Below are 12,432 nucleotides of genomic sequence, written 5' to 3' on the forward strand. Positions count from 1 at the left end.
GGTATGTGGGCCTCTCACTGTTGCGGCCTTTCCCGCTGCGGAGCACAGGCTCCGGACGCGCAGGCTCAGCGGCCATGGCTCATGGGCCCAGCCGCTCCGCGGCATGTGGGATCCTCGCGGACCGGGGCACGAACCCGCGTCCCCCGCGTCGGCAGGCGGACTCCCAACCACTGCGCCACCAGGGAAGCCCTCTAATTCATTCTTTACCGTGCTGCCAAGGGGATCTTTTTCAAAATGCAAGTATAGTTATTTTGCTCCTCTGCTTAAAACCCTCTGCCCGCAAGATGAAATGTAATTTCCTTACTCCAGGGTTCACTCTTCGTGCACTGTTCTCCTTCCTCCATTACAGCCATAGCAGATTACTAACTGCCCCTCTCACGTTCCCCTTACCTTCAGACATTTGCGATTCCGGTTCCTCACCCTAGAAGGTTAGGAAACTCTAGAGGATTCTAGAAGATTCTCTGTTGAGTGCCAGTACTATACCTTAGTCATATTTATATTTCCCAGGGCTTAGCACTGTGCTTGGCATTTAGAAGAATCTTAATATGAATTCCTTATGAATGAAAGAGAAGAAATGTAAGATGAAATTTGAGCCTTCAGGGGTTCACGTCTGGTAGGAGAGCATCACACAAAAACCTTGAATAATGGAGCAAACTAGTATCATAGTAAATGGTGATGACCATGACTTACAGAGCACACACTATGTTCCAGGGACTGTTCTAATCACTGAGCATAAACACTCCTCACAATAACCCAATGAAGTAAGCAGTGTGTCACCCAAGATATTAAAGAAGTCCTCTGAAGGTGACAAGATTACCAATGGTACCTTTGCCGTTCTGTACCCAGAAGCCTTCTCTGACTACTCAACTAATAGTTTCCCATCACCCTCTTTATTTTGAAATCCTCCTGGTATTAGTTTACTGTCTTTTCTCTCACTTGAATGTTGGCTCCGTGGACGCAGGGCCTGGAAGGATGGTTTTAGGAAGAACTGAAGCCTGAAGGCCAGAAGGGAAGCAGTAGCCCCAGCTTTGCAGGCTGGGCCTGTGATGCTGCAGCCACGCGGCAGGGCTTGGGAGCTAGAGAGAGCTGGGAAGTATCATCCCTAAAACTTGGAGGCTGGCTTAGAGCAGAGAGAACAGGAAGAATTCTGGATGACTCTGGAGAAGGGAGAGGGGGATTCTGTACTTCTAGTTTGTTATTTCTTTCTACAAAAGTACAAGGAATGGTGGTTTTTAAACTTTTTTGAGTCAAGGACTTATGAAAACCTGATGAACAATACAGCCTCTCCCCGAGTAAATACAGCATCCCCAAAGGGCACACAGTGCGTTAGTCAACTTGGATGCACACCCATAGCTCCTCAGGGCTTCAAGGTAAAAAAAAAAAAAAAAATCATCCCTGGTCAGAAAAGTACAGTTAAAACAAAAATTAAACATTTTACCAAAGGATAATTATATATATATATATATACACGCGCGCGTGCACACACACACACACAGGAGAGTGTGAAAATCATAAATGTACATCTCCCCGATAATCCTTTTATTTTTATTTATTTATTTTATTTTTTATTGAAATACAGTCGATTTTAAATGTTGTGTTAAGTTCTGCTATAGGCAAAGTGATTCAGATATGCATATTATATATATATGTTATATATATATATACACACATTCTTTTTAATATTATTTTCCATTATGGTTTAATCACAGGATACTGAGTATGGTTCCCTATGTTATACAGTAGATAATCCCGTTTTATTTTTATTTATTTTTTATTGAAGTATAGTTGATTTTAAATGTGTTAATTTCTGCTGTACAGCAAAGTGATTCAGATATATATATTATATATATAGACACATTCTTTTTAACACTTTTCCATTATGGTTTAATCATAGGATATTGAATATAGTTCCCTGTGCTATACAGTAGGACCTTGTTTACCCACTAATCCCTTTTTAAATACTCCTGAGATCACCCGATGTGAGCGTGCCATCTTTTCCCCGCGGGACTTGGGTATACTCAAGAGATTGGCAGTTATCCCCACTGTCCAATGCGCGTGCTGTACACACGAGCTTCGTTGCACCCCTCCTGGCCCTAGCACAGAACAGTGTGGTGGGTGCCCTCTCAATGGAGACAGAGTCCACACCAGGACCGAGGGCATGGAGGTGGGCGGCGCCACACACCGCCTGCCCGTCTCCAGTGGGGGGTCTAGCGGGCAGGGAGGGACGGGCTAAGGTGCTGCCTGCTTTTAACTTTATAGTGGTGGACTCACACAGAACACGCTCGCTTCTTTTGCACAGGGATTTGGAGCTTGCCAGAGCCCTTTCACCACGTTGTCTGTTTAGATGCCAACCCAAAGAGGCAACAAGAAGTGGGGAACCATTTTCTGCCACAACGGTTTACCTCTAAAAGTATAGTCAGGCTCGATCAAAAAGAAAGGGCAAATTAATTGCACCAGAGACATACACACACCCCCGCACACACACAAATGGTCTTAAAAAGAGAAAATGTGCCTCATGATTTTTGTACCTTAAAAAGGTAGAGGTACAAAAGCTACACACAGTGGTTAAACCACCACCCCAGATGGGACTCGAACCCACAATCCCTGGCTTAGGAGGCCAGTGCCTTATCCATTAGGCCACTGGGGCTTCTCAAAAACGGCGCCGGATCACATGCTTCTTGAACTATGAGATCGCATGGCTGCGTAATGACGTCAGCCCGGAAGTTTTCAGGTGCAAAGCCCGATTGGACACGAGCCCTAACTACCAGGTCCAGGTGACGGAAGTGGCTGCTGTGAGAGGGTCCGGAGGGCTCTACGTGTCTAAAACAAGGGCAAGGACTGGGATTTGGTTGCGGTACAAGAGTGCTTTCCTCTTTTCAGGACTAAAACGTTTCGACCACGAAGGGGCTCAAACTGTTAATCCGAAGTCAGACATTTTATTCATTAGGGCACGCGGCCTCCTCGCGAAGTAGGAGTCACCCGTAGACTTAATTTGGTGACCCAAGTCCGCACCAGCGCTGACGCCAGATGCAGGGACCGCACTGTGGTTCTTCCTCCGCCACACCTGGGACGCACCTTGTGGCCAAACGCGCACGGTCGTTTCTGGCGCCAACGCCACCTTCAAGGGGGGATGTACTTAACCATAGCATTGCAATTCTGTAGGCGTCGTGACCGCGTGGCCTAACGGATAAGGCGTCTGACTTCGGATCAGAAGATTGAGGGTTCGAGTCCCTTCGTGGTCGGTTAGTTTTGGACGAGGGGTTCCTGGCTTTGGTGGCTCAATAATCCTAACCCGTTTCGTTTGCGGTTTCATCGTCCTCTTCCCGCGTCCCTCGGGCATCTTGACGCTCTCCTTCTTGTCCCCCGGCACTGCGCAGTCGCCTCACCTTGAACCTTAACTTTTCTCGTAGCCCCGCGGGTGTGCCCTCCGGTTGTCCTGCTGCCTGCTCAGGGCCGGCCCTCGCTCTTCGGGTCCACTGTGCGGCGGGCGTCATGGCAGGCTCGAGTGAGGCCTGTGCGCGTGCGGCTGCACGTTACCATGGACCACGTGGTGTAAGCTTGTTATCGAGCCCTAGTGGCCTAATGGATAAGGCACTGGCTTTCTAAGCCAGGGATTGTGGGTTCGAGTCCCACCTGGGGTGGCGTCAGGGTTGGAGAATTTCACCTCAAAGTAACTTTTGTGCTCGCATTGCGCGGGCCTCCGAGGCTGTAGCCTAGGGATCTAGGGACCCAGGGGCTCCCCACCTGCCTGGTCTCTGCTCGCCTTCTGCCGTGCAGCGTACCAGGGCCTCATTTGCAGCCAAGTAGTTGGCGTGTCCCAGCCTCGAGCTCAGTGTCCCTCACTCCCCCTTCGTGTCCTGGTGACGTTACACCTTTACTCTGGCCCTTTACCCTCGGCCTGTGAGCTGTCCAAAAGTTGGTGCCTTTCAGGGGCGCAGGGGTGTAGTTACTGGCTTTGGGATCTCTCCTTGCGGAACCGGTTGTTCGGTCTTCCACCCGCGGGCCCGAACGCAGTGTGTTTGTAGTCTTCAATGCGGTGGAACCACAGCGCAGGAATTTCAGAGTCCTTTACGGACGGGAGGAGCCAAAAAAGTGTACGCTTACCCCAGGTGGGACTCGAACCCACAATCCCTGGCTTAGGAGGCCAGTGCCTTATCCATTAGGCCACTGGGGCCTGCGCTTCAACCCCGTTTGGCATCTCTCCCCCTAGTAGGCGGTCCGACCCCGGGCCTTGCAAAGCACGACCTAGCGGGGGGCCGAGGCCGCGAGAGGGTAGGCGCTCAGGTGCTCGCAGCCAACCGTTAGGAAGAAACCACGGTGGGAAGTGAACTCACCACCTTCTGCCACCCGCACCCGGAAGCACAGTGGGGCCTAGGAGGCCGGCGCTGAGGCTGCCGGACACCTGGACCATGGATGGCGGGTAAAGGCTGCCGTTTGTAGGCATTTCCAAATTTTACCACCATGGCCATTTTGTTCACCTCTACAGAACTGACAGAAAATCCAAGAATTTTAGGAAAAGGTAGTGTAGGAAGGGAAGGAGAACAAACTAGTATCAATCACGAATACTGAAACACAAAGTCAAAATCCCCCACCGTGAAACGATGTACAACGGGGAGGAACAAATCCTTCCAGTCTTAATAGTAGAAATATATACGTACGCAAATATATAATATACAGGAAAGAAATGGATCACCCAACTAGATACTCCACTCTAATATTCTGTTCCTTTAAACTGTTATACAAAAGGTAATACAAATACAGAAAAAGCACATTTTAAAATGTTACACACGTTTAAAATCCATTACTAAAATTCATGCGGATCTGAAAGATATAACAGAAGCTTTAGCCAAGAGCAGTGTTCACTCCCTGTGGTGGCTGCGTTGAGACCTTTGCCTTCCAGTGACTTGGAGACATTCTTTTTTTTCTCTCACCCACGTATAGAGTCTGCACAAACCCTTAATACCAGCAAGAAAGAGGAATGCACTCCACCTGGCTCCAGCCTCCAGATCTTAAGGTCATGGCTGAATGAGATACAGAACAGTCCCAGCGCCGCTGAAGGCTCTCTTATATCCCCTCCCTGTCAGTCACCACTGCCTACGAGTAAATACTTCCTTCTAGTTACCATAAAGCAGTAGTTTTGCCTGGTTTTGAACTTCATACAAATGGAATCATAGTCTTTTATAGTCTGGCCTCTATCACTCATCATCGTGTCTGTGAGTTCACCCATGTTCATTCTTTTGCCCTCAACCTTTTTTTTTTTTTTTTTTAATAACAGGTCCTGCCCTTGTGCTCCACTCTCTGTCCCCTGGCTTGTTTTGTTTCTCTTTACCTCTCCTTCCCCTCCTCCGTATCTCGAACGCTTTTCCAGGTCCCTTCACATGCCACCAATGTCTACTGAGGGCCTCACAGGTCCAGCACTAGGCTCCAGAGTTTAGTTTCCCGCCACCATCATCTTACCAAGCGTCTCCCTGCCTTGCCTCATCTTCAACTGCTCCTCCATTCCCAAGACTCTACTTGTCCCCTGTCCTGCATCTCCAGCTTTGACCTCACTCCCCAGCTCCAGCTCCGTTCCCTCTCTGGCTATCTCCACCTAAGCATTCCTCCTCAGGCCCCACAAAGTCAGCTCCTCGAAGGCAAAACCATATCTAACATCCAACCATCCTCCCAAGCCCGCTCCCTCGGTGACTTTCCTGGCTGAAAGCTCAGCACCCTTGTCACACACCAGCTCGCATTCCACCCAGGCCAATTTTCTGTCCCCATAACCCTTTTGCATCTGCTATTTTCTCTCCATGCCAGTAGCTACTGCCCTAGTTCCAGGATGGGTCCCTAACTGCTCACGTGGGTCTGTCCATCAACCTGTGTCCACTTCTCTGCAGTCTTTTCTCATTCAATCACAGTCAGATTAATCTTCCCCTGACAGCCTCTGTAGCGGTAGAGTCTAAATGTCTTAGCTGTCACATTTAAGGCCTTTCTAGGCCTGGCTCCCACTCAAGGTGGCAGGTGTGTCTTCCACAGCGCCTCACCCCCTGGCTTCCAGCCAAACTGGAACTGTTTAATCATGGCTAAACTGTTAATTATGGCTAACATTCCCTGGGTATAGGCTCAGTGACACTAACCACTACCACCCTACGAGGTGGGCACTAATAACATCATCCCTAGTTTATAGATGGTGAAGCTAAGGTTCAGAGAGGCTGAGTAGTTTGCCCAAGGCTGCACAGCTGGGAGTGGTGGAAGTCAGGAGCTGATCCAGGGCAGCTGGCTTCACAGCCCATTCTCTCAATACTATGGTTTACTGTCCCGGCCGCAGGCAGGGCCCTTGGCCATCACTGGAGCCTCCAGGTGACAAGCTCTTACCTGGCTCCCTTGGCCAGCCCCTCCCCTTCTTCCATCCCATCTCAAGCACATCAAGTACATCTTCACTAACCATCCAGCTGGAACTAGTTCCTTCCCAAAATCTATTTAGACCTTTCTTGTGTTATTTACCATGTTTTAGGTCGTGTTACCCAAACAGGAATCCATTTTTCTTCTCAGCTTTTATCATCCTCTGATCAAATGGAAGTTCTCTGGAAGAAAGGACTTTTGTTTTGTTCATTGCTGATTCCCCAGGACCTGGCCCACTACCTGGTATTCAATAAGTATTTGTTGAATTAATGAACCAAAGAATGCTGCACTTCCTTGTATATGAGCCTCAGCTCCCTACTGGGCTCTGAGTCCCTTGAGGACAGGGACCCTATCTTCCACATCTTTTGTATTTCACAAGAGTCATTTATCGGGACTTCTCTTGTGGCACGGTGCTTAAGACTCTGCCTGCTAAGGCAGGGGACATAGATTCAAAGCCCTGGTCTGGGAAGATCCCACGTGCCATGGAAATGCAGGGGACATAGGTTCAAGCCCTGGTCCGGGAAGATCCCACATGCCATGGAGCAACTAACCCCGTGTGCCACAACTACTAAGCCTGTGCCCTAGAGCCCGCGCTCCGCAAAAGAAGCCACTGCACTGAGAAGCCCATGCACTGCAACGAAGACCCAATGCAGCCAAAAATAAATAAATAAAAAGAAAATTTAAAGAAAGAAAAAAAATCTGAATTCCTCAATTTGAACTCGAGACCCTGCACCTTGAACTTCTATCTCCCTCTCCAGACTCACCTCTCACAAAGACCTGGACAAATCCCCCTTTCAGATGGATTCCTCACCATCTCCTCCACCCCAGCTTTTTCTCTGGTCTCCTTTATTCACACTGTTCCCTTCAACTGGCATGTCCTCCTGGCTCTCTACTGATTAATATTCTAGCCCTGTCTCCAGGCCCAGTTCTGATGCCCACGCACCTGTCTCAGCCCTTCTGCCCTTGTGTTCCCAAAGGGCTCATCCCTCTGTGCTCCCCCGGGGCTGTACAGTCAGCCAATAATTATTAGGCAGATTTAAACTAAGAGAAAAGGGAGGAATTCTGTTCTGAAGCATTCTGAGAAGCGGAAGCCCACTGAGTTTAGAACTTTATTGCAACTAAAATATTAAATGGATAACAGAGGTTTGACAACATGGTAATTTCCTATAAAGATCTCTGCAACCACTGCCTACAACCCTCATTCCAGATGAACATTCCTGAGATGGTTCCAATGTTACAGACAAGCACTGACAACAAACAACACACGCGTCTCCTGATGGTGTTAAAGCTCCCTCGGTGGCAGCTGCCTGGAGGCCCTAAAAGAGGGTCTTTGCCTGCTCAAGGGGATGATTTCAGTCCACATCTACCCTCCTGCTTGTCTTTATGGCAGAATTTATTCTCTTTTTTCTCAGCCTTTCCCGATTCATGTTTTCTATCCTGAAAACAAAGAAAAACACAATTATGCCCAGATGCCCAATCAGTGGTTATCAAACTGGTGAGAGGAGCTGGCAGCTGAGCAGGAAGCAGAGCAGCCGAAGCAGCAGGCGCCGCCCCTGGAGCTTCCACTCCGGGTCCGAGTCTCTCCCATTCCCGGAGCTTGTCCACCTGCCTGCTGGCAGGTCGTGGGCTTCACTGTGCCTCCTTTCTTCCCTGTGTAGCCCCTTGTCCACACTAATTGGTTTACAGAAGCTCAGGGAATTTTCCAGTACCTGATTTTCTGAAGTGCAGCATCTTCTCTGGATGGCTCCTTGGCTGGCTGGCTGGCCTCGGTAATCATGTCTCGAATTTTCTGTAGGCAATCTGCCAGATTTCGGAACTGATAGCGGCTGCATTCAGAGGTAAGGATCAACTCTCCTGCCCTGTTGATCTTATTTTTGTGCTGCGGAGAACAAAGGCAAAACCAGAGTTCTACAGAGTAAAGGCTTAAAAGTGACTGAGGGTTAAAGAGAAAGGAAGGGGCCCGTGGTTACCGTGACCGCCATCTTCTGCCGTACAGGCTCTGCAATCCACTCGGCGCTGGCCAGGTGAAACCTCACTTCAGCCTTGGAATTCACTGTAAATAAAGGGAGGGGGCACGGGTCACTGAGACGCTCGGGGCAGGCTCAGCGCCCGGGTGGCTGGTGACTACCGGATTCTGAACCACAGGGAGGTGAGACACCCACCCAGGGCTGTTTCTATCCTGTGTGAACTCGGGGATACAAACTGGGCTATGGAATGAGCCTGCAAAGATAATGAGGCACATCCAGACAAAAATAAACTTCCAGGAACAAAATGCCTAGTGCTTTCTTTCTCTTACAGTGTATTGGGTTCTGAAAAGAATGTGGGGGAGGCGCGGAGGAGCAGGGAGGGGGTCCAGAGAATGAAGGAAACCTGTTCTTGGAGCTGGCTGCCAACTCACACTGTGCTTAGACTCCCAAGCCAATCCTAGTCCTAGCAACCCACAACTGAGAGTCTGAGAATCAGACCACATTCAGAAGAATAAAGAGGGTTATTATATAAACGGGCGGTATTTAAGCTTCTGAAAAAAAAAATCCCTTTATTGCCACATGAATGTAAACACAGAAGTCCTCAGATCCGTCTCTCAGAAAAGCTTTAAAGTGAAAGAAAACAAGGCACCGTTGTACCTTTGTTAACATTCTGGCCCCCAGGACCACTGCTCCGACAATAAGATATTGTCAAGCGATCTGAAAAACAGAACACACACCAACAAAATATTATCACAGGGCAAAACATGCAAACTGCTAATTTACCATCAACATCAGTATCCCTATTCCTCTCTCTTTCAATGACGTAACATTCAGATCAGTAAAGTCAGATTATTTACAGATGTCAAAACTAAAATCAAGAGTCTCCCAAGGACACACAGAGAGCAGAGGAGGTAAAATTACAACCCAGGTTGTCTGCTTCTGGTCTAGTATGTTCCACTAGATCTGACTGCCCTCGCTTTTTGCTGTTTGTTTGTTTTAAGGCAAGGACTCTTGGGCTTCCCTAGTGGCTCAGTGGTTAAGAATCCACCTGCCAATGCAAGGGACACAGGTTCGAGCCCTGGTCCGGGTAGAAACCACATGCCGTGGAGCAACTAAGCCTGTGCACCACAACTGCTGAGCCTGCGTGCCACAACTACTGAAGCCCGCACACCTAGAGCCCATGCCCCGCAACAGGATAAGCCACCGCGTCATTGCGCACCGCAACAAAGAGTAGCTCACTCGCTGCAACTAGAGAAAGTCCGTGCGCAGCAACAAAAACCCAAAGCAGCCATACACACACACACAAAAAAGCCTTATTAAAAAAAAAAAAATAGGGCTTCCCTGGTGGCGCAGTGGTTGAGGGTCCGCCTGCGGATGCAGGGGACACGGGTTCGTGCCCTGGTCTGGGGAGATCCCACATGCCGTGGAGCGGCTGGGCCCGTAAGCCATGGCCGCTGAGCCTGCGCGTCCTGAGCCTGTGCTCCGCAACAGGAGAGGCCACAACAGGCCCGCGTACCGCAAAAATAAATAAATAAAGCAAGGACTCTTTCAAAAGCTCAAGCTAAGGGACAAACTGAGTTTAATGTTGTATTCTGAAATGCGGTGGATGTGGACTCTCCAGAGGGGAGGTGGGTCTCATTCCTTGTGAGTTGCGCGTGCACCCCCGGGCCTCGGTCGTGGTCAGTGGATGAAAACACCTGCTGGGTGAATGAGTGCTCCATTTGGAGCTGGGAGCCCCGTCTTCTAACACCAGCTCAGCACTGACTGACTTTGTGACCTCCACAAACTCCCTCCACTTATCTGCGTCTTGGTTGGTCTGTTTTGGATCTGTAAAATGAGGTTTCTTCCTTCTATTTTTGTAATTCATGAAAAGCAGCCTCGTAGTATCTGAGGGAAGCCGGGAAGGCAGAGCAGCGGGAAAGTTCCAGAAGACTGGGTGGCGAGCTGCAGGAGCTTTGGGGGGCAAGGAATGCGGCCCCGTGGTGGTGGAGGGCCGGCCTCAGCGGGCAGCGGTGACCTTGCCAGATGGCTTCTGAGAGGCCCTTTGAAAAATCAAATGAACTCATTTTTCTGAACAGGTGAGGAATACGTGTGGTTTCGCGAGGGGAGAGGGGGGCGGTTCTACCCCGGGGCTGGTGGCCTTGTCTGCATCCGTACAGGCCAGCCAGGCGCGGGGAGGCCTGGGCCCCTCTCAGAGAACACGAGCAGAGGCAGCTGAGGAGTGGCCACTCGGCCATCTGCCTGCCCGTCCCCCTGAGGCTGTCAGGAGACAGCCTCCCTTCTCTCTGGGTCTCGGCCTCCTCCTGCCTCAGGGCACAGCTGCCGGCCTCAAACTGCTGAGCAGCAGCAGGACGCCGGCTCCTCTGCTTTAGACCGTGGTTACCTGGCCTCCTTGTCTCAGGGGCACCCTGAGCAAGGGCCACCAGGAGCCGGCGCCTCTGGCTGCTCTCCTCTCACTGTCGTGGGCGCCAGAAACTCTCTGAACCTCAGGAGGGTTTTGCTTGTTTCTTTACAGGCTACGCCTTAGGCTTGATGGGCACAAAATTATGAAGCTATGCAAATGGTTTACAGGGAGAAGTCCCCACTCCTGCTCCCCAGCCGCCAAGTCTCCAGTTTGTCCTTTCCCCTCCCCTCCCCAAAGCAGTCCCTGTATCCAGGGTCCTTCACATCCTCACAGATCTACGTGCACATCCAGAAATGTGTCTTTCAGATATATGTAAATAAAACACAAATGGCAGCTCACTAAATAGATGCTTCCGTACCTTACTTTTGTCAAATAACAATCAATTCATCTATCGTAAAGATTGTTCCACGTCACAAGACCATCGAGAGCTCTCTGTTCACGCTGGGCACTGCACAGCACTCTGGAGTGGCTGCCTCATCACTTTATTTTTTCCTTCCTATTCTCAACGATGCTGAAAGGACTCTGCTTTTGTAACCCCAGACAGTTTCTTTACTTTCAATGGTTTGGAGGCCTGGAAGGAATGTGTGAGGGGTAGAGGAAATGACTGATTTTTTTTATAAACCCAAACTACTCACCTATAGGAATGTCGTAGTTGGCTTGCTCTGCATCATCCTGTAATGTAACATATACGGTGTCAAATAAATATTACCTACTGGGCGACTCCTAACTGTTCCAGGGCAACAAAGCACAAATGATGAAAAGCCACGACATGAATGTAATACAACTATTTTCAGGTCTCCAGCAAAATCGTATCAGGATGACAGAAACATCTTCCCCAGACTCCAGAGGTACTGCCTCAGAAACACTCCTCCAGGGAAACGGAACGGACTCCTCCAGCCTTCCCTGCCGCTGCCCCCTGACTCCACTTAGCTAGTGTCGGGAGCTACCAGCGCCCAGGGGAGGGAAGGTGCCACAGTACATGTGCATCAGGCAGACTCCAAAAGGAACACCCTCTGCCAACCTGGAGCAACAAACCATGGGTCCCCTGTTCCTCCCCAGACCACGGGAAGCTCGCATGTGAGGCTGTCTGCCTTCAACAGTGACTAGCACATCTGCCTTGAGGGTTTGTGTCAAGCTGACCTACTCACCCCAGGACCTCTCACCTTCACGTCTCTCCCGAGTTGTTCTTCCGAAGCCTTAAATCCTCACATCCACAGGCCCGGTGCAAACACTATCCACTCCGAGGCTCTTCTGGCCCCCCAAGCTCAAAGTGTCTTCATCTGTCCCCGCTCTGGCTGCATTCATCACCCACCACCCCGTTTTTGCAGGGGGGAGGCCCCCCCCACCCCCCCGCTGCACCGCATGTGGGATCTTAGTTCCCCCACCAGGGATCAAACCCACGCGCCCTGCACTGGAAGCTCGGAGTCTTAACCACTGGACCGCCAGGGAAGTCCCTTCATCCCTTTTCATCTTAGAATTATCTGGGAATGAAATCTCATCCTACTCCACCTCTGCATCGTAGAGACCCTGGGCTGCGTCCTCCTTGAAGCACGCTCTGCCCTCCTTCTGAGCTGGCCTCTCCAGTTTCCTCTTACCTCCCCGTGAGTTTCTCACTCTCCTTTGCTTGCTCTTTGCAACATTTAAAAACTCTGAAATGTCCTGAAATCCTTCCTCTTTTCT

The 12,432-nt window shown here is 50.0% G+C and overlaps 1 protein-coding gene and 4 non-coding genes across 5 annotated transcripts in view; 2 read left to right on the plus strand and 3 right to left on the minus strand.

The window, feature by feature from the left end:
• Positions 1 to 2,574: 2,574 nt before the first annotated feature.
• TRNAR-CCU (transfer RNA arginine (anticodon CCU)) lies at positions 2,575 to 2,647 on the minus strand. Its single transcript has one exon. It is a non-coding gene; the product is annotated as a tRNA-Arg (tRNA).
• A 522-nt stretch (positions 2,648 to 3,169) lies between these two features.
• TRNAR-UCG (transfer RNA arginine (anticodon UCG)) lies at positions 3,170 to 3,242 on the plus strand. The gene has a single exon. It is a non-coding gene; the product is annotated as a tRNA-Arg (tRNA).
• A 326-nt stretch (positions 3,243 to 3,568) lies between these two features.
• Positions 3,569 to 3,641, plus strand: TRNAR-UCU (transfer RNA arginine (anticodon UCU)). The gene has a single exon. It is a non-coding gene; the product is annotated as a tRNA-Arg (tRNA).
• A 460-nt stretch (positions 3,642 to 4,101) lies between these two features.
• On the minus strand, positions 4,102 to 4,174 carry TRNAR-CCU (transfer RNA arginine (anticodon CCU)). Its single transcript has one exon. It is a non-coding gene; the product is annotated as a tRNA-Arg (tRNA).
• Positions 4,175 to 7,476: 3,302 nt separating this feature from the next.
• The window catches only part of MRPL58 (mitochondrial ribosomal protein L58), a 7,188-nt gene continuing 2,232 nt past the window's right edge, over positions 7,477 to 12,432 (minus strand). The window contains exons 2-6 of the mRNA XM_007454365.1: positions 11,388 to 11,424; positions 9,006 to 9,065; positions 8,352 to 8,434; positions 8,091 to 8,260; positions 7,477 to 7,818 (exon numbers count right to left, since the gene is read on the minus strand). Coding sequence (XP_007454427.1) covers positions 7,734 to 7,818; positions 8,091 to 8,260; positions 8,352 to 8,434; positions 9,006 to 9,065; positions 11,388 to 11,424 — 435 coding nt within the window. The 3' untranslated portion in view covers positions 7,477 to 7,733. The remainder of the gene's footprint in view (positions 7,819 to 8,090; positions 8,261 to 8,351; positions 8,435 to 9,005; positions 9,066 to 11,387; positions 11,425 to 12,432) is intronic.

Source organism: Lipotes vexillifer, unplaced genomic scaffold (genome assembly GCF_000442215.2).
Source record: "Lipotes vexillifer unplaced genomic scaffold, Lipotes_vexillifer_v1.1 scaffold518, whole genome shotgun sequence".
Classification (NCBI taxonomy): Eukaryota; Metazoa; Chordata; class Mammalia; order Artiodactyla; family Lipotidae; genus Lipotes; species Lipotes vexillifer.